Genomic DNA, 27,102 nt, shown 5'->3' on the forward strand with positions numbered 1-27,102 from the left:
TTTACAATTCAGTATATTAATTTGCTGCAAATCTATGACTACTTGGAAAAAAGGAGTGTCATATTTTTAAGTGTAAGTCGTTTTTCTTAACAAAGAAGAAAAGTTCATTTGATCACTGAACTGAGGGAATAAATGTATCCAGAATTCCAGCAAGTAATTCTATGATTGTTCTTTTATGGGGATTTTCTTTTTTCTTTTGTTGTGGAGGGAACACAGTTTCAATGTTCTGGAGGTGACCATACTTCTTTGCAAAAGCAAAGCAAGCCTGTGCATAGCCTTCTCGCTGATTTCAGTTTATGTGAGTCTAGTCTGTGTTGTCGGGTAAATTTTTTTCTGGTTCTGGATCAAATTCCTGTATGCCTTTTGAAACTTCTGCAAATCTGTTCTGAGTGGCTATGTCAGCAAGTGGGGCTGTACAAACTCAGACTGGTTTTTCAGCAGCCCAGGGTCTTGGTTGTTGGCTGCCAACTCAGTTCTCTTGTTGTTCTCACCGTTTTTTTTCTCTCCTGTTAGGAGTAAATATCAGTATGACCAGAGTCTGAGGAAGGGCTTCTGTGTTCCTACCAAGGGCTTGCTGGTGCAGAGGAGCAGTGCAAGGACAACAGTGGCATTTTGAGCTACCATGGATATCCCCACCGATTTGGTGCCGTCGTCCATGATGTCCCAACCTGAGATGATTGAGGTGAGTAGACCACAATGAAACTCTAGCCGGTAACTGATTAAACCTCTTTTCTATTTCCTCTTTGAATCTTAGCTTTTTCTCCTTTCTCATTTTAAGTCATCAGGGGAATTTTCTGGAAATACTATATTAAAACCACTCATCACTTACTGAGAGTGTTATACTTTGACACATAACATTGATGTGTTGTAGTACTATTTGTAGAAGAAAATGTATGGCAGAATATGATCTTTATTGACTCCATGTAGGTGATCACTGCACTATAGCTTGATTTTTTTTCTGTGTTTAATAAATTCAAAATAGAGGCTGTAATGAGGATAAGTTGGAATAATACCAAAGGAAATTTCAGGTTCAGTGTTCTTATCAGGAAAGTTTTAAGTAGTAAAATTAATAACGCATTTAACATTACTAACACACTAATCTTGCTTTCATGAAACCACTGTGTTTCAGACTCATTTATAAAAGTGATTTCTTAGCTTCATGTGCTGAACACCAAGTACTTGAGTATTCTGGTAAAGTAAAAACTACAAACAGAAAAGGAGATGCTCATAACAGTCAAGATTTCATTTCAGAAAAGCATTTTCAAAGTCCTTTTGACTTCGCAGAGACCCAAGTGCCTGTTATAACTTAAAACATTTAAGGATGTATCTTTTACTAAAGAAGGCACCACAATAATTAAGGTAGATATCAGAAAAATTTGACATTCAGTGTTTATTTTGCTTGGTTTTTTGCTATTCTTCTTTGCTGTAGATTATTTGGCTCAGGAGACTATAGCTCTCAGCAGTAAGCACTGAGAAGTGCCGTTTTTCAAAGATCCCTTAGACTCTGTGAATTTAGGAAAAAACATGTCCACTACTGGGTGATGATGTGATTTGAGCTAAATCCAGAGTCTGCCTTTGAGAGACTTCCTAGCACTACTCTTCCTTCTGTGTTTCAACTAGAAAACTAGTGTATTTTTGTTACCTTTTGAGTCTCCATTAAGGTTCCAGAAGGATTTTGGTTTTTTACAGCACAGCAGAACACCTGGTAGGAGGTGAATGCTGCACACTTGTGTCCCTGGCTGCATAGCTACTGCCAGACTCCACTCCCTTTGTGGGAAAGGTTCCTGCAGGCCATCACCACACATTTGCCCTCCTGTCTTTGTGGGTTGCCTCTTCCGAGCCTTCTTTATGTATGAGTGTAGTGGATTGACCTTGGCTGTGCAGGAGCTGCCCATCAAACTGCTCTGTCAATCCCTTTCCCAGTGGAACAGAGAAGAGAAAAATAATATGGAAAACAACGTGAAGGTTGACATAAGGTTGACTAAAGCAAAAAAAAAAAAAAAAAAAAAAAGGCAAAAGTTTGTGTGTCTGTATAAGTGAAGGGAAAAATAAATTAATCTCCTTGCTGTCAGTGAGTGATGCTCAGCCACTTCCTGGGAAGCAGGGCTTCAGCATCTGGAGTGGCTGCTCTGGAAAGAAAACACTGTAAAATAACTAACGCCTCCCATTCCTTCTCCTGCCCTCCCTCAGCTTTTGTATGTGACCTGACACCATATGCCATGGAATTTTGCTTGGGTCAGTTTGGCTCAGCTGGCCTGGTTGTGCCCCTCCCAGGATCTTTCCCACCCCCAGTCCCCTTGATGGAGGGAGGAATGTTGGAGAGAGAGCCCTGATTCTGGGCCAGTGGTGCTCAGCAATAGCCAAAACAGTGGTGGGTTACCAGCACCTTTCCAACTATCGATGCAAAGTGCTGCAGCACTGTGGGGGCTTTTATGGGGGAATGAACTCCTGCTCAGCCAGACCCAATATAATCTCCACCCCTTATTCTATACCATTTATGTCACACTCAGCTGCGACATAATTCACGTATCTTCTGACTGCTCCTTTGTATTTATTTCTCATTACTAGAACCCCTTCTTACCGACACATACAACTCAAACTACATCCTTAAACCATCTCTCTACCAAACATACATTTTCATTAACTACTGTCCCCTGCTCTTTCCCGGATAGATATTATTTTCTAGTTTCATGGACTTCCTTCATCCCTCCAGATCTCCAGTCTGGACTGGAGAAGTGGTATACTTGTTCATTGGGTACTAGCGCCAGCCTGGCCTGGGTTGCCATCCCATTCTTCTTGCTCCTCATAAAATTCATTCTTAATCAGTTCATGTCGCTCCTGCTACTTCGTTTCCTGCAACATATAACTTACACCACAATATATTTTTCCCCCAGGATTAAATCTCCTTGAGGCACACACCATGTCTCCCCATCCCTCTCCATGAGCAAAGACAGTCCTACAAATCGGTTTGCTTTAGTAGGAGGAAAAACCCACACTGACTGTCCCAGCCACTTCCCTGTGTAGTGCACGGAATGTATCTCCTTCCACAGTCCAAAGGGATTTTGTTTGGGCAGGACCAGGGCATCCAGCAGATCTCCTAGTGTTTACCAGCCAAATGGCTTCTGCTAAATTTTGCATCCCAGTGCTTCCGTGCCCCATTATCTAATGCTCTTAACATGGTCTTCAGCAGTCCATGATACTTCTGAATCTTCCCAGAGGCTCATGGGTGATAAGGGATGTGATACATCCACACAATGTGGTGTTTCTTTGCCCAAGACTTCATGAGGCTATTTTGAAAACTAGTCCCATCCATTGTCTGATTCAATTCCTTCTGGTATACCATGTCACTTCAAAATGTGTCTCTCAAGGCCTGAGATGGTGTTCCAAGCAGTGGCAATGGTTTACAGGGTATGTTTCCAGACAGACAGACAGTTGTTGCCTCTACTATAGTAGCTCTTGCTTTGGTGTATTTGTGGCAGTGGTCCAATGCAGTCAATTTGCCAGCCCTCACCATATTGGAAACCCAGCCACCACCCTCTATTCCAAGGAGATTTCACTCATGTAGTTTGCTTGATTGCAGCATGTTTCATATTTGTTTGTGTCTAGGGATTGTTCAAGACAAATGCCTTCTCAAAAGGAGAATAAGAGCAGCTGTAGTGTGAGAATGTGCTGAAGAAAAGCTGTCCCTTGTAAAGGACTTGATGATCAGCATGATCACCTTTTCTGTTGTGTTGAATAAATGCACCTATCCTGGGTCTGCAGGGCTTTTTTGCTGAATAAATTCTGCCTGGACTTATATCACTAGGCCAAAGACTAGAAATAAATATATGATTCTGGTCATTGATTAGTAATCTAGAGGTCTCTCTCCACACTTAAGTTTTAGAAACTGTGCTTCAATGAGATTTGACTTGAGAGCCAAAAAGAAATTACAAGAAGCAAAGGAAAGACTGGTATCTCAGTGTAGGAGATTATGGTAGAAAAAAAAAAAAAAAACAATTTCTCATCCTCATGTTGTAAAAGTAGCCTCAAAATTTGTATGTCTATGAGAAGACTTAAATGCTTGCATGAATTCCCCAGATTTCAGTAAATCATTGTGGATATGACAGTTGATGAAAGTCTTCAGTCATATACAAAAGAATATCATCCTCATACAATCTGGTGGGCATCCATATATTTCTGAGAGTAAAGAAGACTTTTTAACAGACAAGGACATAGTCAGATATGTACATAAAGAGATAATTGCTAGATTAAGCACTGAAGTAAAGCACTTTCACACTGGGGCTGGATGGGCTTTTGCCTTTCATGTTTGGAATGAATTTTTGGATACAGTTTAGAAAACAACATTGATTAAAATATTCTTTTCCCCAGAGGACATTATTTTGCCTTTTGAAACTGAGGAGATGCCAATTGTTGTGCTGCAGAAGTAATTTAGGGACTAGTGTTTTAAGGAAGGACTTTTACTTTTTAAACTTGGAAGTAACCTTGCGTGCCTTTTGCATGAGCTAGATGGCATCTTAGTTATAAAAAGAAGAGTTTTGCTACTATACCTTAAATTTTCTTTATTTTTTTTAAATCCTTATCTTTAAACTTTCCTTTGGCATTGCCAGCATATTTGGCTTACTTCACATTTGGTCAATTTATACTCAGAAGTAAATACTACCTGTTTTGTATACCTATGAATGTATATGCATTCATGTTTATACATTGCAGTAATAAATAGTCCTCTGCTTATCATCAGTCCTTTAACTGCAGCAGGCAAACAAGTTTATTTCCCCTGGGAGGGAATCTCAGAGACCTAAACAAGACCTTTTTTTATGCCAGAGCTCCTTCTGATAGGTTTTTGCTTAGACTTCAATCTTACAGCTGTTCATTGTAGCACCACAATTAGAGAAGTTCCTGTTAATTTAGTGGCAAATGGTATTTTCCCAAGATTTATACTCTGAGTCAGTCAGCAAAAGCTCACACTTTGAAAAAGTTTTTGAAAGTCACTCCTGAGTACCAGATGTGAAATTGCTCATACTGTCTTAAATATTCTTACAGCTAGTGTGTCAGCATAGGGCCTGCTTCTTCTGGTGCTTCTCTACAACCCTCTATCGAAGCAACACATTTGCCACAGTCGTGTTTCTTCATACCCTCCCAACACACTAGTTTATTCAAATCTCCCCTCTTCTTTTCCATCCCCAGTATCTTGTTATCAGGCACAAGAAGTGGTGACTAGGAGCACAGGCATCCTGGTCATGTGTGAAAGTGAAGGATAAGTAAAGTTTCAAGGTAGATTGCCTGTTTGTAGTGATATGAAATAGAAAATAGTTGGGGGACAGCATTCACAACATGAAGTGAATGAAGTTGAAGTCAATGCAACAAAAAAATTCTCAAATATGCTTTGAGCTTTTTGCCACAGGACTTCATTGCAAGGCAAAACAGTTCTCAGATAAATCACAGTCTAATGGTTTCTGTTTAGATAAGCTTTTCTGTTCTTAAAGAGAAAGAAATAAAACATAACAGATCTTTTTGATTTTTAGTTTGGAGATATTTTGTATGCATGGTATGACTTCATGCCTCAAATATGGATAAGTAAAATGATCTCGTAGAAACCTGACTAGTCTGATAATGCATTAAATAAAGTTAAATAATTCTGTTAGAAGTATTTAGCATCCCAGAGGGCTTTGCTGTTTGCAAAAAAAAAAAAAAACCATCACAAGTGGTGACCGTACTGATGAAAGTACTCTCTGAAGTGACTAGTAGTTTCTCTCTTTGTGAATGGCATGAGATGAATTCTGTTGTAAAATCTTTGAAGAAGTAATGATTTGAGCTCCAGTTACTTAATGAACTTCCAACAGTGCCTCAGAAATGCTTAAAACAAGAAAACAACAAAAATTCATCATTCTCTCTTTGCTTTTGCCAGCAGCGGATCTTGCCAGCCAAATGCTAGTAGCAAATGAGTATGTTTAAATAACTGATTTGCAGTGTTCCAAAGAGAAATCCAGAGTAGTTTCCATTAGAATGGCCTTTCATGGCCAGAGCCAAAAAACCACTTCTCCCACTCTGTGCAATTGAATACATCTCTAATTTCTCCTCATTTTGTTTGAATTGGAGTGGAAGAGATTTAAACTATCATTGCCACGGAATGGTTATCCTTCTCATAATATGCTTGAGAACAGGCTGCTGTGGGCTGGCATAGCTGTTGTCACCCCTTTCCCCAGTGAAGTGCAACACAATTTGCATTTTGGATTTGGTGCCCAAGTTTCTGCAATCAACAAGTGTGTGGATTTTTTTGTCCCCCCTCTCGAGCTGAATAAACAAATTAGCCTTGTTACCAAAACAGGCCTCTGTTTGTGGTAAATTCAGCAAACAAGAGAAAAAAAGGAAATGGTGAGTCTGGAAAAAACAATGTGTGATTAGAAGTATATCCACCCAGTTACAGATATCATAGGTAAAGCTAAAAATACCAGTAGACATTTTTAAAAGTTATTTTACTAGATGAGATTACTGAAGGTTCAAAATCTCCATTTTTTTTAAAGTAGACCAATACTGTCTTAAATGCATGAACAAATTAGTTATAGAGACCCCATTGTTTCTAAAGCACTGAGACAAAGATTTTTCTGTATTCTGTTTATATATTTCACAAATATTTCAATATATCAAATCAAAAGAAACCCAAATCGTCTAACATATATTTAATGAAAAAAAATGTATATACAATAACAATAGTCTTCTTACTTCCATCTGTAAATCTCTATTTCCAGTTCCAAAATGAAACTTGCTATGCTTATTGACATAAGCAGTTTTGCTTGTAGGCTGAACTCTCCCAAGTGCTCGCCCTGCTGGTTTGCTTGGTGGGGAACGATGGGAGGTGTGTCTCGGAGGTGGAAGCAGCCCTAGTGTAGCCCACAGCATTTTTTCAGCATAAAATTGCAATCTTTGAGTGGCTGTAGCCAATAATTAACTCCCATCTGGGTTTACTAACTGGGCCTAAAGGCCATTGTAAATCATTAATGCACAGAACTCATTTGGGAGGTTATAGGTCAGATTTTTTCCCCCTCTGACTGCTTCCACTCTGGCTTTTGAAGTATGCAGATAGGACTATATGTGCTGCACGTCTCTCCAGAAAACCGCTCCCAAGGTGAGGGTACTCGATAAAGACCTATCCTGCACTGCACTCATCCTCACAGCAGCATTCAGGGACTCACAGCAATTGGGATGTCTGTCTGTGATGTTCAGGTTGAGGGTAGAGGCAGGTGGGCAATTCAGGCTGAACTGAGCAATATATTGAAGCAGCCCAATCAGCATCATAGCAAAGACATTTTCTGAAGGCATAAGAGGTGGAATAATTCAGTCACTAAATGAGATGATGAAGTATAATTGTCTTCCCCTATCTCCCATAAAGCCACAAAGTGTTGAGCTTGGGCCTATGTTTGGCTAGTGTTTGTGAAACTCAGCTTGGCATGAAAGCTCCTCCAAAGGAAAAGAAGTTTTAAGAGCTTGCAGAAGCCCTTTCTATACTTTGGGCGTAGGTACCCAGTTTGGGCTACCTGCACCACAGCCAATTGCTTTAGTTTTGCAATATCCTCACATTACAATGGGGATCTCCCTTTGAAAGGAGCTGGGAAGGCAGAGATGAGATGGCAGAGAAAAAAAAAAATCCTTAGTAATCAACAGATAGAAGCCATTCTGGGAATGTTGATGAGGGTCTGATGATGTAGAATTATGCCCTGATTCAAACAGTCTTCATTTCCTCCTCTATTGGGAAACTGCTATGAATATTTACGTAGTACTTGTGAGGGACGCAGCTTATATGGAAATGCTGGACCTGTGGAAAAGGAGCAACAATACAACAGTGTGTGAATTGCTGGCTAGGATGAAGTCACTCTGGCTTCTGGCTTCTTTTTTTTTTTTTTTTTTTTTTTTTTTTTTTTTTTTTTTTTTTTTCCCTCTCAAATTCTCCTAGCTTTTAATTTCTTAAATCCTCTGTTGCCTGCAGAATTTTGGAAGCCAGTCTGTGAAGTCTGTGAAGTTCATAATCATAGTTAATCAATGGGATGTGTGACACTTGTGAATTATACCTTCTAAGAGTAAAGCTGTCTCCTTCCACAGTATTGCTGGTGACTGAGTCTCTTTAGTACGAGTGCCTAGATATTTTGAGCTGCATTCCCAGGTATAAACTGTAGAAACAGAGAAATTAAATTCTCAGTTCAGTTTCTAGTCATTGTGACATTTGTCAGCTCTGAGACTCTGTGGTCTGCTACAAAAGCATCCTAAAAATTATTGGGTGCACTAACTGTTGCCACATGATCCTTAAGTAACTTTATGCTTGAGGATGTTTTAATAGCATTAAAGAGTTCCCCTTGCAGAGATATTAATTTCCTCCAGTCTTGTCAGCTTTGAGAAGGGCAAAATTAATCTAGTGAAATGAAGTAACCTGCTGTGAAAAAAAATCCCATCTTATTATACAGGTTTATCCTTAAGTCTGTTGAATGGTTACTTTGGGAGATGCAATTCTGAAGAGGAGGAGCCATTCCATGTTGGTGATAGGGTTCCATACTTTCATTGTGCAGATGAAAAATATGTCTGTGCATAAGGCTGTAATGGATCAGAACCCTTGTCTTGTGAGTTCATGATGTTTTTTACTTCTAGTTTTATCTTTAAAGGAAGCACATCTTTTCCACTTTATTTTTAAAGCTTTTCTTTTATGTTTTGCAGCTTGAAAAGTAGTCTGTGTTTTTCGTTAGGTAATGGACAACTGTTTTTGCAAATTGGATTTTTTTTTTCTCATGTGTTACAACTTTACATTTGTAAACGCCATGTTTAGCAGTTGTGGGTTGGTGAAGTATTTGCATATTGATTGAATTATGCCTATACTTTCTTGCTTATCCTTCTTTTAAAAATACTCTTAATTTATACCCTTGTTTGGGGACTTTGAAGTTGGTAGTTCCCTAAAGTTTTTTAGCTTGACTCCTGGGATGTTGGTGAACTTAAGGTATTTACCTAAGCTGAGAGCAATGGCACTGATTTCCACTCACTACTGCATTAAGTGTAAAGATGTGAGACAGTTATTACGATTTTGTAGTCTTGGTTTATCGCACCAATTTTAGAAAAATTAATTGCTTTTCATTTCCTCTGTGTTCTGGGTAAGAAAACAGTGGCATGTGGAGGTTAAGTCAGCAAAAGACAAAAAAGAGAGGAGCAGATTGTGTTTGGAGAGTTTAGGGTTAAGATATTTTTAAGAGATTTCCTGGATATGGACTCTCTTTTCTGGTTTACAAGTTTGAAAAGTGCTGCAAAATCAGACCTTAGTATTCAAAGAATGTTCCACTCTGTTTCTCTCGACAAGAGATAGATGCACCCATGGGTACTGGGGGTGAGGAGATGGTGACCTGGCTCTTTTTGTTTTGTGGATCAAGGAATTCTACAAACTCTGAGACTGCAGAGGGGTCTGTAAAGTGATCGTCTTCTTCTCACGCACCTTGTGCTAATTGATGCTTTGTTTACGCGAGCTCAATCTATGGTATTTTAAAACTTTCTGATTGTTGTTTTTCCCACCCCAAGCATCTCTCCATTCACAGTCCTTTCCCGGTGAGCAGCCCTCACCAGGTGATCTGTCATTCACCAGGGAGCTGGCAGGCTCCAGAAATGCCCTCTCACCTTCTGCTCCAGGCAGACAGTGTGTTCTCCAATCCTGTCTCTGCCCCGGGAGGGGCAGATAGTAGTGGGCTGCTCTCCCAAAGACATCCAATGGTCAAGATGCTGTGGATCCAAACCCTCACCCTATTGTTTTGAGTGTGATGCAGAGGTGGGGCAGAAGCAAGATGAAACAAGCACAAAACTTGGGAAAGCTTACATGGGCTCTTCTTCCCAGTGTTCCCACTGGTGCCCTTGTGGTGTGGTCCCATATAACCAGAGGAGAGGAGACAACCAGGCAAATAATGCCTGGAAAGGCCAGTGCCCACGTGAATTGAATGACTAATTGCTGAAGGAGAGTGAGTTTTGTTTATTAAGTCCTGGTGACAAATTTCCTGTTCTGTGTGCACCATGCTGTGGTTATAACTATGTCTCATGATATTAAGAGATTTAATTCCATGTACTTGTGATTTTCTTCTTCTTTGATTTGGGACAACTGTGTCTTGGGTCATCTTCATATGGTGAGAGGAGACTTTGCTTTTAGTCTGCTTTTGCTCCATTTTTCTTTATCTGTCTTGTTGGTTTATAAGACAATGTTTACTTCTTCCACACAGATGCATCCTAGAGGTTTAGTTAACATGGGCAATTTGCAGCTCAGTATGTTTTAAATTTCTACTGAGATATACTGAATGGTTGAGGTAAATCTCCGGGCACCACACATCTGGCTTACACAGGCAGTGAAACACACTGAGTGGAACTTCAGGAAATTATAATGTAAACTTCCCTGCCCCTTTTCCTGCAGGGGCAGGAGAGGGGATGGGGTCTGCCTGCTTGCATATGCCTTTGTGGTATGTTAACACTTTGAGAACTGAGAGATACAGTGATACTCTCTCCTGCTTGAGCCTTTCCAGTCAGTATCACAGCTAAATGGGATGCCTTGGGATTTTTATGTTTGTGACCTGGGAGGTCAAAATCTTCCTTTAAGATACACACTGGCATCTGAGAAACTGATCATCTGGAAGTCTCCTGTATGAACTTTTGCCTGTAAACTACCTCATCTTCTTATCTTCTTTCCCTTGGCAGAGAACAGAGCAGGAGGTGTGTCTGAAAAGATTACTTTTCCAGGAATTCCCAGGTTTTAGATTAGAATACCTTAAAAACAAAACTTCTCCAAAATCCCTTTCATTCTGATGAATGAACACAGCATTTTGTTTTGCTGTCTTCAAAATGAAAGAAGCAGCAAGTGAGCCTCATGCTAACTTCTCAGAGATTGCTCAAGTGCTTTCCTGCTTTTAAATTGAACAAGTCTGGCTCTGTGGCATTTTATGTACTGATATGTGTGTACATACATTCTACCTTGGCTTGATATTTAGTGAATAAGTCATATTTTGTTGTCAAATTTTGTTTCAGATTTCAAACAAAAAGGTAGGGAAGAATATTTTAAAATCAGGGTATGTTTCACATTTTAAGCCCACGTGCAAAACAAAAATACAAAGAAAAAAAGGAAGGAAAAAGAAAGTAAAAGCATAATACCTGCCACATTTTAAATTTCTGAATTAAAAATATATGTTTTTCCAGGTGTAGCAGGCCTCTTTCCACAGGAGCAACAGTGGAGCAGGAATCATTATGTGGGCAGCAGACATCTCAAATAAAAAAAGAGTGACAACTACATAGGCAAAGAGAATTTATTCAAGATCACAAATATCCATTAGATCCTGCATCCAGATATTCCTACAGAGACTAAAAATCCTGTGCATTACATAATTAATGCAGACGTTGGCAGTCTTTATAAGGGCCACTAATTCATTCATATGACTTCCTCTCTCCCTCAAGGGTTCTTACACTTGACCTGTTATTACTACGAGGTCTTTAACCAAAGAATTAAAGCCAGATGTCTTGCAGCTAGGTCTCCTTTTGTTAAATGTCCTTTATAAATATTTTTTTTTAATACGCAACAGATCCTACATAAAAACTTTTAAAAAATTTTAAATAATTAAAGCTAAAAGGCTTCAAACCCAAGGGTTGATGTATCCTCAAGGAACAATAAAAGTATTATACTTACTGTGCTGAGAAATATTATTTACTCTAACCTTTTATTATCCTCGGCCTGCAAATGTTTCTGGTCAATGTTTAGGCTAGAGGTAAAATCTTTCTTAAAAGCCCTTTTTCTTTAACATAAATTTAAATGTCATGTAGTCCATTTGGGATATAGGTGGAAAGTTTTGTATATTGCTTTATTGGAATTGGCTTAATTGCACTGACAAATGTAGAAATGAAAAGAAACAGAAACAGCTTTGGGTAATTCTAAGGAGATCTTTATCAGATACTATTTTCACTTGAGTCAAGTTATGAATTCTGTTTCCCAGTTCTGTACATTTTTGTTTTCAACAAGAAGGTTAAGTTACCTGTAGCACTTCCTGCAGACTAGCTGTAGCTGTCCAAAACATATGGTTTACTTTGTATGTTTTAATAGGAAGAAATTACTATCTTATAGTATTGTTGATCTGTTCCTTGATTTGGCTTCTTACTTGCACTGCTAGAACTGGTCCTGTTTTTGTAAAAATTCAGGTTTAGTTGATAGAGTTCCAGAGCAATAAAAGTAGAGAGGCAAAGGCAGGTCTTACAGAAAGAGAATTTTTTGTTATGTGTTTCTTGGTTTGATTTTTTTTAATTATTATTTTTACATCTTTACATTTTTTAATTAGTATTTTTACATCTTTTTACATCTTTTAGCTGTTTACCCATGCTATTCAGAAGGGTTTCTTTTCTTAAGGTTTGCCTTTTGTGAATTGCTCCTTGAGTAATTGAATGGAACTGAGACAAGGAAACTCATTAGGCATTTTCTTATAAGCCAACAGTTTTATCCAAAACTTCCACATTCTGGTGGAATATGGGCTTGTTTGTTGCCCCCCTAGTTGTTCTCTGGAGTACTCTGCAAAGAAAATTAGTCATGTGTTCTCTGACATAGCCATGGCAACATTTAATGAAGGAAATAAGGTTGGATGCTTTTAACACTAGTTAAGCCAAATATTACTTTTCTTATTTCTTGGCTCACTCCTATTTCAGATTGGAATAAGTCAGTTCTGGTGAGTTATATTTAAAGGCACTGTGTATTTCAAATCATTTCTAGAAATGTGGCTGGTGCTCATAGAAATGCTATGTCATGCTTCCTTTATTGTTCATAAAAGCACTTTTTATGGACATACATCCCTGGTAATTTATGGTCTCAGAGCATACTGGCCGTCTTTATTTAGAGCGTTCTTCCCACGTTTTAAGACAGGACAAGAAGGAATACCCATAATGTAAAACGGAATGAGTTAAAACCTGCTTAGAAATGTAATGCACATTTCCTTCTCTTTGAAGAGCTATTCATCTGCTACAGTACAACAGTTTTGTGCACTGATAACATAAATAAGGTGTCTAGCAGAGTTAATTTTTCTTAATTATTAATTGCATGCCCTTCCCTTTAACTCAATCTCTCAGCAGGTCTGCTTGGCCAGAAGCTCATTTTCTATGCAATTTACAGCTACATCAGAAATCATGCTGGCTCCCAGAGCAGATGAAACTGTTTCTGGTTGTTTCTAATCTGGTTGCTGTTACTAGATTCCTCAGAGCAATTGTTTGTGAATTGTGGAATGCCATTTGGTCTGAAAAATAAATTTCTTCTGGAGCATGTTCCTTTCCTGTCCCCTCCTCGCTCTTTGTGTATGTCTCATCCATGAAGGCAATCATATGTTTTCAGTTCTGATGTCATTCTGGTTTTTTTTTCTCTTTTTTTTTTTTTCCCTCTTCTTTCAGTCCACAGCCATGAGCGAACCACAATGCTACTACAATGAAACCATTGCCTTCTTTTATAACCGAAGTGGAAAATATCTAGCCACTGAATGGAACACTGTCAGCAAGCTTGTAATGGGACTGGGGATTACTGTCTGCATCTTCATAATGCTGGCCAACCTCTTGGTTATGGTGGCTATTTATGTCAATCGCAGATTCCACTTTCCTATTTATTACTTAATGGCCAACTTAGCTGCTGCGGACTTTTTTGCAGGGCTGGCCTACTTTTACTTAATGTTCAACACAGGACCCAACACTAGAAGACTGACTGTAAGCACCTGGCTTCTCCGTCAGGGCCTCATTGACACCAGTCTGACAGCCTCTGTGGCCAATTTGTTGGCCATTGCCATTGAGCGGCACATTACAGTTTTCCGAATGCAGCTGCACACTCGGATGAGCAACCGCCGGGTGGTCGTTGTGATTGTTGTTATCTGGACTATGGCCATCGTCATGGGTGCCATTCCAAGTGTCGGATGGAACTGTATCTGTGATATCACTCACTGCTCCAACATGGCACCGCTCTATAGTGACTCCTACCTGGTCTTCTGGGCTATTTTCAACCTGGTCACTTTTGTGGTCATGGTGGTCCTATATGCTCACATCTTTGGGTACGTTCGCCAAAGGACTATGAGAATGTCCAGACACAGTTCTGGACCCCGCAGGAATCGGGACACCATGATGAGCCTCCTCAAGACTGTGGTCATTGTGCTTGGTAAGTGCTTACTTTGCCCACCCTGTTCTCCCTACTGTGTTTCTTATCAGGTGATTTTGGTAATGCATGGTCAGCTCTTGGGGGTCAGCAGAATTTGGAAGACACTAGAAGAGGTGCAGACAATAAGAACACCCAGAGTTCACTACTATGACCACTGGGACTATCAAGCTTATTTATGGAAGTTGATGTAAATGGTCACTCAGCCCTATAAAACTAGTGAAAAACTAGCCCATGAAACTAGTGAACGTCAGATAAAATGTGCTGGTTTTTTGCAGCAACACATGTTTAAAACCTTTTGTAGCAACCTATTATATGCAGTGTTTGTCCTTTTGCCTTTGAAGATGCTGAACTTAAAAAAGTACAGGGAAGGTTCAGTTTTCCACTGAAGGACCTGTTGTCTCCTTTTTGCCACCTGATATGTGGTATGTGTATTCATGCAGTGTTCCAGTATATGGAGAACAATGAGGGGCTACAGGCTATTCACAAAAACACTGAGTGTTAAGCGGGACTGCATGTACTCAGTCCCATCATGTTTGGTACCTATCACTATCTGACCATGTGCTAATACAGGAAAGTAGCGTGTGAGATGCTGGTGTGCTTCAGCACATTGCTCAGGAGGTGCATAGGTGCTCTGCTTCAGAGCTTGACATGAGGGAAATAATGTAACACACTTTGGATTCAGGAGGTTCTTGCCATTTTGTGAATAGTTTTACTTGGGCTTTAGTCTGGGGCTCCCAGTTTCCTTATGCAGAAGCACAGCCTAAATGCTGAGTACCACTCCCTGGTGATCGTCTTTGCTGTTTGTTCTGTTTTTTGTTGCTGAAGATGATAGTGAGCTGAAGGCAGCAAGGATGGTGCAGGTTTTCTCCTTGTCCAGTATGTGTTCTCATCAATTAGGGCCTCCAGTACAGTACGTGGGTCTTTAGGTATCTCAGTAACCTGTTGCATCAGATGGTTGCCCCAATATCCATTAATGCAATTAACAAATGCAAAGCCCAAAACTTAGCCCCATTTCTCTCCTTGACATTATGGTTCCCACAGGTTTACGCTGCAGCTTGTGCTTTCTATCACAAACATGGCAGAATGGTTGCAGAAATTCAGTGGGAGTCACTGTGTCAACTCACTTGTTAGTTTAAGAATTTATATGTTTACTCTGACCTAGTGATTTGCTTTTTAACCAGAATATGAATTGTGCAGTTAACTAACCTGTTAAGCTATTGATAAGTTGTGTTTCTTCATGTCCTGATCTTCTCTTCAGGAAAAGAGCTTCTACGAGTTTTGCAAGGGAGACTGTAGCAGTTGGTATGACCTCTCCTGACTTCTTGGTGGTTCAAAAATCTATCCGTCACCATCTCCATGATTTTCGTGTCAGAAGGCAAGATGAGGTTAAGAATACAAAGGAAAATTAGTTTTTGCAGTCCTCTTTTAGAAAACAGTTCTCTATTTTCCTTCTTGAAGACAGTGTTGTTGATACAGCAGTGTAGTATTTCCTACGAGGTGAAAGACTGGTTCAGACTTTAAAAAAAAAAAGAGGCAAAAGACCCCCAAAACAACTACCAAATAAAAGTGGATGGAAAATAGTAGGCACTTCTACCAATGCAATGTCAAGTTGTAGCAATAAACAGTCATTGAATAAATAGCAAATGTCAGCTAATCCCAAGCATGTATGTGATATGTGTAGAGGTATGTGTATGCATGCAGCAGAAAGAACAGGTGGTGACCACAGTGTCCTTCCTTCTCCTGTGAGAAGAGGTCAGAGGGAAGATGTAGAGGCCACTCACTGTGGCCACAACAGTAGTGGTGTACAAGGAACATAAAGTGATTCTTTTTTTCCTAATAAGTATATTTTTTCAGGTATTGTTCTAGAAAGAGTGAAACAACTCCAGGGGTTAAGGGGCATTAGCTAAACCAAAGGTGAGTTCAGTTTAGCTGCAGATGTAGTTCAGCAATTCCTCATTAAGGTGATTCCTCATTAAGGTGAGATTTTTTAGGACTGTGCAAGTGGCACATGTTGAAATTTTCTTCAAAATTCAAACAGGATCCTATTTCTTGTTACTGCTGCACTTCATTCAGTGTTTTGCACACACTGTACTTAAGCATCTCTTCTAATCTGCTTAAAATACCATTTAGAGAAAACAATTACTTACTATTTCATTAAATCTGTTTAAAGGAAACAAAGGCACTTGTAGGTTCTGACACTCTTCATCTCTTTTGCAGTTCCCACTTTGGTATTATATTGCAAAAGGTTTGGGGTTTGGTTCAGTTTGGGTTTTTTCCTAAGCAATGCAGTTTCTAGAGGAAAGCTGGAGATGTCAGTCATAGGCCTGTAGTGTAAAGAAGCAGCAATGCTTTCACCTGCTTACAACCTGTGAGGCACAGTTGCAAGACAAAGTGGTTGGGAAACAGCTGTGGGTTGTTGTGTAAATTCTTTTAATTTAAGAAATGAATAAATAAATATTAGACTGAAGTCAAGATGTAGGCTTTGGGGTAACCACAGAGACTTTTGAGGAGCTAAATATTTGTGTATCAAGGTGTTATCAGACTGCTAGGTGCACTGCGAGAAATGTTCATTAGTTGCCATCAGCTGAGGAGAACCATCCCATATTGCTGAATTTGCACTTCTGGGCAACACATATCTCAGGCATGAGCAGATATCTCTCAATCAAACAGTGTGGTCAGCATGTTGATCAGACAGGTGTGCTGATGCTCTATCACTGTTGGCAGTCTACTTGTAAGTCTGGCTTAAAGTTTTCTTAAGCAGAAGATTTAATTTTAAGGGCCATACTTCCTGAGTGCCTTGGTGAAAAGGTAGTGCTGAAAGTCTACTGGAGCTTTGGGAAGAGCAGAAAAGCTGAATGTCTTAGGCTGCATGGAACAATTTGCTGAACGTTTATCTCATGTTATCTGGCTTTTTCTACATCTGTGAACCTCAAAAACATGGGGGAAAAGAACCTCTGCCTTTCTCAAAGGTGCAGATCAGGGTAATAATACTAATAATTAGTCCATACATTGATTTCAGGCAGAAGCCAACTTTTTGCAGGAAGTGAAGGTGAGAAAGAAAGCAGACCTGAAGCTCCCTCTCCCTCCTCTCTTCTCCCCCAGTTGACTGGGGAAGGGAGCTGGTTTGTGTCAGCCTGCTCTACCCATGAGAAGACAATTCATTTTGGAGGAGAGAGAGGGTGCCCTGGGATTGAAAGGAAAACAGAACTGAGGCTCTGGGTAAACCTGTGAGCATTGGCATAGAGAGGCAAACCATTCCTCATCTTAGAATATTTGCTAAAATGCTGCTCAGCCATAAGTAACCCCATTGTGAATTGGGCAGCAGTGAACCGTTCATTTGACTTTAAAACTTCCATAAACGGGTGTCCTGGAGTTGTCCTGCTGGCTTTACTCCCAGGCAAAGCCATGCTGCTGCTGCAAGCAGAAGAGCATCTTTTCTCCTGTCTGCATTCTCACTGTGTTCGGTGGGCAGGAGGGGGAGGGAATAGCACAAGAGGTTCTTGTTTGTTAGATGCCTAATGCGGCCTGTCCTCCTCGTGCCTTGCTGCCTTGCTCCAAGAGGATAAGAGCTGGCCCAAAGGGGTGCAGTCCTGCAGGCAATGATGCTGTCAGCATGTGCAGGGAGGGTGCCAGCTGCCTCTGACAAGGGGGTGATTGTGTGGGGAGGGCTCTCACTGCTTGACGCACTGACTGGAGCGGTCGGGATCTGGCACACTGCGTCATCCCACAGAGCGTGTGGGATGCTGAATCCTAGGAACAAGTCAAAAACAGAGAACAGATTTTTTTCTTTTTTTTTTCATGCCCTCTTGTTTTTTTCCTTGAGTAAAATAGTTTTTAAACAGAAGGAAGTGATTTCATAGCTGAGCTCTTTTCTTCTTTTAACAAGGCTGCTTTTGAAATCTTTCGAAAGTAACAAGAAACATAAAGCTCTTTCTCTAAACCATGCCTTTCCTTTGTACTGGAACTAAGGAAGGACTGTGTATTGCACATAGCCATAAAATCATGTCTGGTTTGGCTTGCAGTTCAGTGACACTTTGCCTTTCCCCACCACCATGTGTTCCCTTTAAATGAGCAATCAGGGAACAGGCAGAAACTGAGTAGATACATCAGCTGGAACTTGGCATCCTCTCTTCTTTTCTCCATTTTTTCTCATGTTACATTTTAAGACAAAGCTAAACTGTTTTTCTGCTGAGGATCATAGTTAGGCTCTGAAAGCATTTGTCTGGGCCAGTTGTAAGTTTGGCCCAAAAATGAGTGGCAATATCTATGGTTCCAAGAAGTAATGAAAGCACCAAGTTAAGGATTTCAGAGCCTAAGCCTGGATAAACTAGTTCTGGTCTGGATATCCTTAGCCTGGAATCAGTCATGAAAGACTAGGGTCTTTCAGGTATTTTCAGGTGCATACCTGTATTTGTAGAGAAGTACTGGCTTAAAAGGTTACTGTTGGAAAGTCAGCCTATATTTCTCCTGCCTGAAAGCTGATGAAATATCCATTCTAATTTGTCACCATTTGTTTTTACAGTGCGGATACCTCTGCCATATACCTCCATATTCATCTTTAGGGATTCCTCTCTATTTAGAATTCAGACTGTGAGATTGTGATACTGAAGGTTTATAACTGAATTTCAAATAAGCACAATACCAACAACCCTTTTATTTGTATTTTATTAATCCTGATGATTAGTCTTCTATGTTGGGTGAGTTCTCAGTATTGTTTGGCCAAAATTAGGCATGCCTTTTGAGCCAAGAACCACAGCTAACCCCCAGGATGTAGGAAGACCAAACAATGAGTTCCTAATTGTTTACCCTTTATATTCCTAGGAAGTAAAAAGACACTTAGGACTTTCCTGCCTGTAGAATCATTTGTTTGCAGGAATGTGGTTTACGCTGTAAGATTGGGAATGTTGGCACAGATAAAAAAGATGAAGGTTCTTTTTTCTCAAAGTATAAACTTTGAGTTTGTATGACTTTTGATTTAAAGGAGTCTTTAAAGGAGTGTTTGAAGACAGTTCTTTACTTACTCTAACAAAGAAATAAATGTAATGAAAAAATCTGTAAGTTCAATATAAACATCTGGAAGGGCAGAAGTGCTCAGCAACAGCTTTTTTCCTGCCCTCTCTGCTGCAGTTACGAATTTCATGAAACTCATTTTTGTATTTTGTAGCTTTTCTTTCACATCTAGGTACCAAACAGGGTTGGAAAACAGCAAAAAACTGTGAATGCACATGAGTGTTCACATATGCTGTAGCTATACCATTGAAGCAAATAAAGTGCATTATTGATAACTTTAACCTTTCTGACTGGTTATTTTGACATGCAGTCTGCATCTTCACTACCTTTTTTCTTCTTATGCAGTAAAAGCACTTGATTATCAGTAGAATAGAAAAAGACTATGAAATAGTGCTACAACCTGACATGGTGTCTCAATAGAGGCATGTCTTTATTTCCATATCCCTTGTGCAGTGTCAAGTAATTTGCTGGAATGGTTAATCTTTGTTGGCCTTAAGGCTCAAACAATATGAAATATATTTCATCAGTTAACAAGGATGTGGTCCTGGACTGAGATGAAGATGATCATGTCTAGATAGACCTTGGTTATGGTACCATTCAAATTTTGGCAGATTTTCCCTGCCTGTGGAACATTATTCCTGCAGGTCAAAGAGAGCATCCCTCTTAGCACAATGCAGCTTTTAAGATGATCTTCTGGAGAAGCCAGGGTTTAACTGAACCCAGTGACTGTAAGAAGACAACTTCACCTGTTTACCTCCTTCTTGAGGAGTCCTGCTGCTGTTGAGAGATATGACCTTTGCAGCAGCATTTTTCCTGAGATGAGAAATTGAGAATGTTGTTTTAGCCTGGGGATGTCCTTCCATCAGGTAGCAGTGGCCTCATGGGGAGAAGAGCAGCATCCAGTCAGGTGTTTTTCCTTGTAATTATAACATTTTCCATAGGGAGTTGGACTGAGCAGTAACATCAGGCTGGAGTTCAGGTGAGAGCAGCATTTTTCACAGGTTCTTCTCTGGAAGTGGTGCAATGTGAAGTCATAAATACCATGTTACCCTGTGTTCTGCACAGGGAGCCAGTTCAGAGTCACCAACCCTGCCTGACCCCCACGTCAGAGAAATGACACTTCTGTATTGATTTAATCCTGACAGAAAAACAGGACAATAAACTCTGTAATTGGTGCAGGCAGTACAAGTCTGAGCATCAATGACTTTCTGTTCTAGCACACAGGTTGCAGTTATGTGCAGTTCCAGTGTTTTTAGATAAGTATGTTTTAAATGTACGTTTTAAAAGTATGTCTCTAAATGAAGAGCTCAAAGAGTTTAATGGATAAGATCTTATTACATTGTTTGGAGAATAAAGGTTTGTAATACATGCCTTCAGAAATGCAGTGTGGCAGCAATACTTTCAAGCTATATCATCAAATATTTGCACAGAAAAGTGAAATCTTGATTAAAATTATTATTTATAGCATACCTTATCTATCCTACTGGATTTTTGATGACTTGGGGTCCCCCCTCTCCCCTCTCTCTCTCTCTCTCTTCTCTTTTCCCTTGGCCTTAGGAGTAGTTCTGATTGCTCTTCAGAAGCTTCCTTGCAGGAAAAAAAGATGCAGTTTAGGGAGTCGGTGGTTTCCAGGCCTTGCCATGTCCACTTATTGTGTATTATGTATTATCTTCTTAGTTTTGTTGTTTTGGGGGTTTTTTATTTCCCCATGCATCTTAATAACATTTTAATATTGACTTAAGTAATGTCAGTGTGCTTTTGGTTTGCAATAGATGAAGGGGAGTTAAAGTCTTCATATTACTGCATATATTTGTTAGAAGGTTTAATTCAGATTTGATCTGGAATCCTTCAGATTTAATAACAAGAACTTTTAGTCAATGATTCATAACAAGTGTAATAATATTTCTATGTTTGTAAAAGTAAATGTCTGTATTCTATTTTCTTGATAAATACAGCTTGATCACTATATAATACAGGTCTAGAACTTACTAATGGAAGACAAATTTTCACAAAGAATTATTATAAGTCAGTCAGGTTTTCTTTTTCCAGTTAAAATAATGGAGGGAAGGAAGCTTGCCAAGGATCTATGTATATAATTATGCACTGATTGTAGTGTGTTTTACATTTAACACCCTTTGTAAGATGTTTCTTGATTGCTTGTTGTATTTCATGCTGCTAATAAAAGCAGTACTATGTGTGCTCTGTCTCAAAATCTCAGTCGCTGATCATTTTTATTATTTATACTCCTGCAAATGAATTCTGGTGGATTTTCTTGACTTTTTTCTAGCAGTCCCAAACCAAGTCTTTTCCTGTTACTGGTTGGTTGGTGAGGATGCCAAAAGAAAAAGTAATAAGAAAGCACAGTCTGGAAATTACAGTGTGGTCAGTTTGTGTGATAAACTTCATAAGTAGCTTTCTTTTCCAAAACAAGCCCGTGCAAGCTCCACTTGATGAGGCAAAAGTTACTGGTGCCTTGTATCCAGGCAAATCTCTCTGAACCCAGAGTATGCCTGGATGTGTAGAAACTCTCATTCCAAGTGTTTTGCTTAATTTCTTCACCAACTCTCTCAGTTGATTTTGTTGCATCCACAGTTAAAGCTGATGCAGCCTGGTGACTGTCTTTTCTCTAAAGTATTCCAGGTATCTCTACGGCACTCAATGCTTCACCCTGGGGAATCCATTTAGAAGTTTTCTCATTCTTTCCCCTTTCAGTTAAGAATAATAATTATTGATTTTCATTCAGGATCCTTTGAAAATGCACTTTGAGGACCTTCCATCATTTCCCAAGACAGGAATGTAGTTTTATTTTATTCTTGAGAGGGAAAAATGTCTCAAGTAAATACATTCCTTTAAGTATGATGAAAATGATGCCTTGTTTAATAAAAGCCTTTCCCCTGACTTCAGTATAATTTATTACCTTTTCAGGGGAAAAATAAATTTAAAGGGCAGCTGAAAGCACTCTTCATTTTTCCAGGAATGGCCTGAAAGGAGTAAAACTTAACTAGATCTTGCACTTCACCTTTTGATTAAAATTATAAACCAAAAATTAATTCCTGTTGCTTGCATATGTTTTGGTCTTCTACCAAGAAGCTTCTAAAAATTATTTGCAATGGCAAAAATAGGTATATTTCTCAACAGGCCCTGAGAATTGATTTTTATTTTCCTTTAATTTAATAATAGGATTTGGAAATCACACCTTGACCTTGAAAAATAGAATCCAAGATTTTCACTTGGATTTGCTAACTAAGGAGTGATGTCAGTTACTGAAAATCCACACCAAATTAATATTAATTGGTAACCCATCTTGCTCTAAGACTCCACTTAGCAGTGCTACATCCATGAGTGAGTACTCATCAACCTAGGCTTCTCCAAAATGGAGATGGGCATGTTTTGTGGGACTTTTGCTCTAAAACAGAGGCCTTGGTAAACTTTGCTGAATGCCCAGGGCAGAAATTGTTACCAAGAAGTTTCAAAAATCAGCATGTACAAGAAGGTTAGTAGAGGCAACAATAGTGCTTTTACAGAATGGCTGCTCACAACGTAACATTTTTGTCCTCTAGAAAGCACATAGTTGTGTGGAGAATTTGGTTCTAAATGTTTTGCTTATTTTGTTCACTGACTTTCCAGATTTTATTTCTTGCCCCCTCAGCTAAAACTAATATATCCTTGGCAACTCTTAAAGGAAAGCATTTGCAGTGTGAAGGTAAAGGTTAAGGTCCATGTCCGGCCACTGGCTTCTGTTTTCACCCTTGTGATAGATACCATTTGTCTTTCCAGTGTTTCAGTAAACACCACTCAAGTGCTAAGTCAAATTTACACCTAGACCTCAACTTCAGAAATTAGGTGAACAAAAAAGCCAGCTGTTAACTTGTCTCATTGTAAAACTGCATTCAGTGAGGCAATGAACTGTTTTTTGTTTCCACCAGTTGAAAGCACTGACAACAACAGACTTTTGTGCAAGAGAAGCAGTGGTGCTCCTTCTGCATTGCTTCATTGCACATGAGCAGTGTGATTAAGTATTCTGGGTTTGTTTTTTCTGAGATAATCCATGAAAACAGAAGAATAACAATTTTCAATATCAAATTCTTTTTTTCCTTTATAGTTTCAATGAAACTATGGCTCTTAACATCAAATCACAGAGTTACTGCTGATGGCAAAACTTGCTGAGATATCTGAGGTATGGCAGCCAGTCAGTGTTGTGGGAAATGGTCAGCAGCGATTGACAGCTTTCAGACAGCAGCCATGCTTCTATCCTAGCCTCAGCATGAAAAAAATGTTCCTCAAAAAGGTTTAGTTTCTGTATTTTTTTTTATTTAAAAGTATTTAGGGTCTGAATGTGAAAGCAAAATAGGGTTCTGAGTTCTTCTGGTGGGAGCATAATAACTTCCTGTTTTCATATTTCATACTCACGGGATGCTGTCACTGAGCTCACTTGATGGACTGTTTTTACTTTCTTTTTTTCTTTCAAAGATCTTTTTAGGTGTTTCTCCTTCCCATTCTTTTTTTCCCCAGCCAGTCCACTATAAGTTTCTCTCACAGACTTAAACATTTGATACCATTCTTTAAAACTGGAAGCAGGAACAACAGCAGAAGATCCCCATCCTTTCTGCAGTTCTCATTTGGGAAAACTTTGTGTCACACTTCTACTTTCCTCAGCATAAGAAAATTACTCTGAAGTTCATTTTCCTGGATCCATATGGAGAAGCACTGATATTATGTTCAAGTGTGCTGCTTTTGTAATGTGACAGGTCCACTGCTGGACATTGATCCTTTTCCCATCAATGCCTAGAGAACAGCAAGGCATCACAGCTTGTATGGAAGGTCATGAGACTTCCAAAGCTGTGGCATCATTTGTAAGTCTAAGGTATTTAATTTCCATGCTCTGGTGTTGTCCATCACTCTGCACTATTTAGTGGCTTACTGGAGCAAAGGGAATTGCTCCAAGTGAAAATCCTTGATTTCCAAACCCGCCAGCAAACAGGAGGAATTTGAATAGGGATGAGTGCTTTGAAGTTTGTGGATAGAGGGATCTAAAGTTTTGCAACTGGGAAAGTGAGAACTTGGTCTGTAAAACTGCCCCAGACATACCTGCTATGGAGGTGCCATGTACTGTTGTTGGGAGAATAGCCTCTTGTGTGTTGCAGAGGTTGAAGTAATTAATTTCTTGATGTTGGTGTTAAAAGCCTATGAGGTTACTGTAAAGAAAAAAGGTTGAAACATGTTTGAGAGGAGTGAGAGAGTATAATTCTGTTGCATTTTTTTGTGTTTGAGTAAGAGCAATCTGCCCGGGTCTTTCTGTTTTAATAAAGTACTTGGTATCTGATTACAAGTTTGTTAATATAACCATAGATATTTGAGAACAGTTAAGATTTTTGAAATATCTTCCTTCATGAAAGAAGTCATCTCCTGAAGAAAAGGGAGGGGATCTAGCTGTTTAAAGGAGGAAAAGCTGCCAAACTCCCCTGGATTCAGTACCTTCCATGTTCTTCTAAAAGCTGTTTTACATCTTCTGGTATTGATATAACCTCATAAAGAACTTGTTCTGACATATGGCATTGATAATTCTCATCTTCCCTTGTTTTAAGTTGCTTTAAAATGCTCATTTTTTACTTTTCTAGATAAGTACAAGTAGTAATTTAGAGATGAATTTCTTAATTAAAGCTCAGTATATAGAGAGTAAAAAAAAATTATGTAAACCATAGTGAAGAATGGTTGCCACTTCCTTTGTTTAAACAGACTAAAATTGAAAACTAGACAGATGCTGTGTTATAGGACATAGCTGCAAGGGCACTGGGTGCCCAGGGAATCATTGCTTGCAGCCTGCTTCCTGCTCAATACTCAGCCTTGTGAACACACTTGGCCTTCCAGTTGCATTTTGTGTTTACCCTCCTTCAACAAGGGGAGAGTAATACCAGAGTATGTTTGTTGTAGCTTAACCTCTTTCCTGTTGTTGTCACACCCATGCACACACCCAAAAAAAAGTAAATACATATTGGTTAATAAACTGTAATGCCCCTGTAGACCATGAAAATGGTCCTTTTTTTGTGGGTGATCTGCATCTAGTCCTTGCCTGTTTAGTTAGAGTTCTGCACAAAATGAGTGCTGTGGGTTCCTGTCTTTCCAGCAGAAAAGCTTGGCTTGCTTCACTCTGTGGGGAGGAGGGATCAATTTAAGTAAACAAACCAAACCCCAGTACTTGAAATAAGTAGTGTAGCAATCTTTAGATGAACTTTCAGCCAATTTACGTATCAAATACCTGAGTACTGCGCTCACCATATGCAGTCCTGTTATAAAGCAGAAGGCTTTCAGGTACGCTGGCCTTGCCACAGCAAGTAGGGTGAGAAATGTGGATAAAGCCCCATATGAACTCCAGAAATACAAGATTTAAGCACATTCCAAAGAACACAGTACTAATTGATGCTGTTTCCTATGAGGGGGCTTTTTTTGGTGGGTTTGTTTGTTTGTTTTGGCTTGTTTGTTTGGTGGTGGTTTTGTGTTTTGGGTTTTTGGGGTCGGTTGGTTGGTTGGGTTTTTTTTTTTTGGTGGTGGTGGTTGTTTTGATTCTTTACCCTCCTGCCTCTCCTTTTCCTCTGTTCCCATCTCCCCGCTCTCTCTCTTTATTTGTAATTTTTTCTATGTGGTCTTGTCCCTGTTTGGCTGGCAGGCAGCCAAACTGCTGAGATAATTTATGGGAGCCTGAGCTGTGAAAGGATGTTCTGGGGCCTTCACAATAGAGACCATCCTGTCCTGGAGCACCAGTGGCCCCATCTCACATGCTTCTGAGCTAGATTGGACTGCCAGGCTATCCTGGCTTGTGGCATGGCATAGAAAAGCAATTCCAGGCCTATTTCCAGAAAGCAAAGTGTAGCCTTCTTTCTTGCAAAACACTATCATAAGTATAAATATCTAGTGTATAGGGATTTACTCTTAGAAATAGAGTAAATTTTTTTTTCCTGAATTATTGGAAAACGAGGCTGTGAAATGACAGGCCCATCTTTTTCATTTTTACCCCTCCAGTTCACCACTTAGTCTTCTGATTGATTTATCTCTCTGATTGAAGGAAAGAAGTACCTCAGCAGAAAGAGCATTGAGTACTTTGCCTACTGGGTAGACAGCCATTTGCTTCCCAGCTTCCCTGACTATGCTGATCCAAGAAAGAGAGGCACAATGATGCAAAAGAGCCTGCTGTCTTTGGCCACTGGCCAGGCACAGGTCAATTTACTATTGCAGCTGAGATTTTGGACATCTAAGGGTTGAGTTTCTTTCCTTGGGTAGCTCCCTCTGCATCCACAGGAGCTCACAGAAACCAGCCAGGGCTAGGACACATCCTCTGGTTGAAGATGCAGAGGATACATGACTTTCCAAGGCTGTAACTGCTCCTCAGTGCTCTGGGAAACTCAGCATCAAAAATATACTTTTTTAGACTTTATTTTATTTTATTTTAGTAGTTGTCTTGTACTTCCAGTTCCAAAGTCCAAGACTTCATTGATCATCAGTAATTGAAAAAGTAGATTGTACAGAAATAATAGCCAGTTAAGGTTTGATCCATAAGAAAATTACACCTGTTTGAATTTACTGTTGGGAGGGATGTACAGCCACAGATGTAACAATTTTCTGGGATGCAGTGCATACAACAGTGCCTCAAATTCCAAAATCTCCTGCATTTAAAATTAGTTGAAAGAGCTGGCAGAAGCAGAAGTTCTGCATTTGTCTGTATAAACATAAGGATTTCTCCACAAGTACTGTTGAAATCTTAGCAGGGACATGAACCAGATTTCAAACCTGGCCTTGACCACGAGGTATTCATAGGCTTTGTACTTTATGCACTTCAGTTTAAAACAATTAATCTTTCTCCTCAAAGTCTGCAGAGTGGTTTTCTGCATCCACAGGCTTTCAAGAATTACCCTTGGACTCCTACAGTACAGGGG

At 39.5% G+C, this 27,102-nt stretch overlaps 1 protein-coding gene across 1 annotated transcript in view; it reads left to right on the forward strand.

Annotated features, from left to right (window-relative positions):
- The window catches only part of LPAR1 (lysophosphatidic acid receptor 1), a 69,356-nt gene that overhangs the window by 24,606 nt on the left and 17,648 nt on the right, over positions 1–27,102 (forward strand). Inside the window, exons 2-3 of the mRNA XM_066338471.1 lie at positions 514–682; positions 13,417–14,164. Coding sequence (XP_066194568.1) covers positions 623–682; positions 13,417–14,164 — 808 coding nt within the window. The 5' untranslated portion in view covers positions 514–622. The remainder of the gene's footprint in view (positions 1–513; positions 683–13,416; positions 14,165–27,102) is intronic.

This window comes from Sylvia atricapilla, chromosome Z (genome assembly GCF_009819655.1).
Source record: "Sylvia atricapilla isolate bSylAtr1 chromosome Z, bSylAtr1.pri, whole genome shotgun sequence".
In the NCBI taxonomy this organism is placed as follows: Eukaryota; Metazoa; Chordata; class Aves; order Passeriformes; family Sylviidae; genus Sylvia; species Sylvia atricapilla.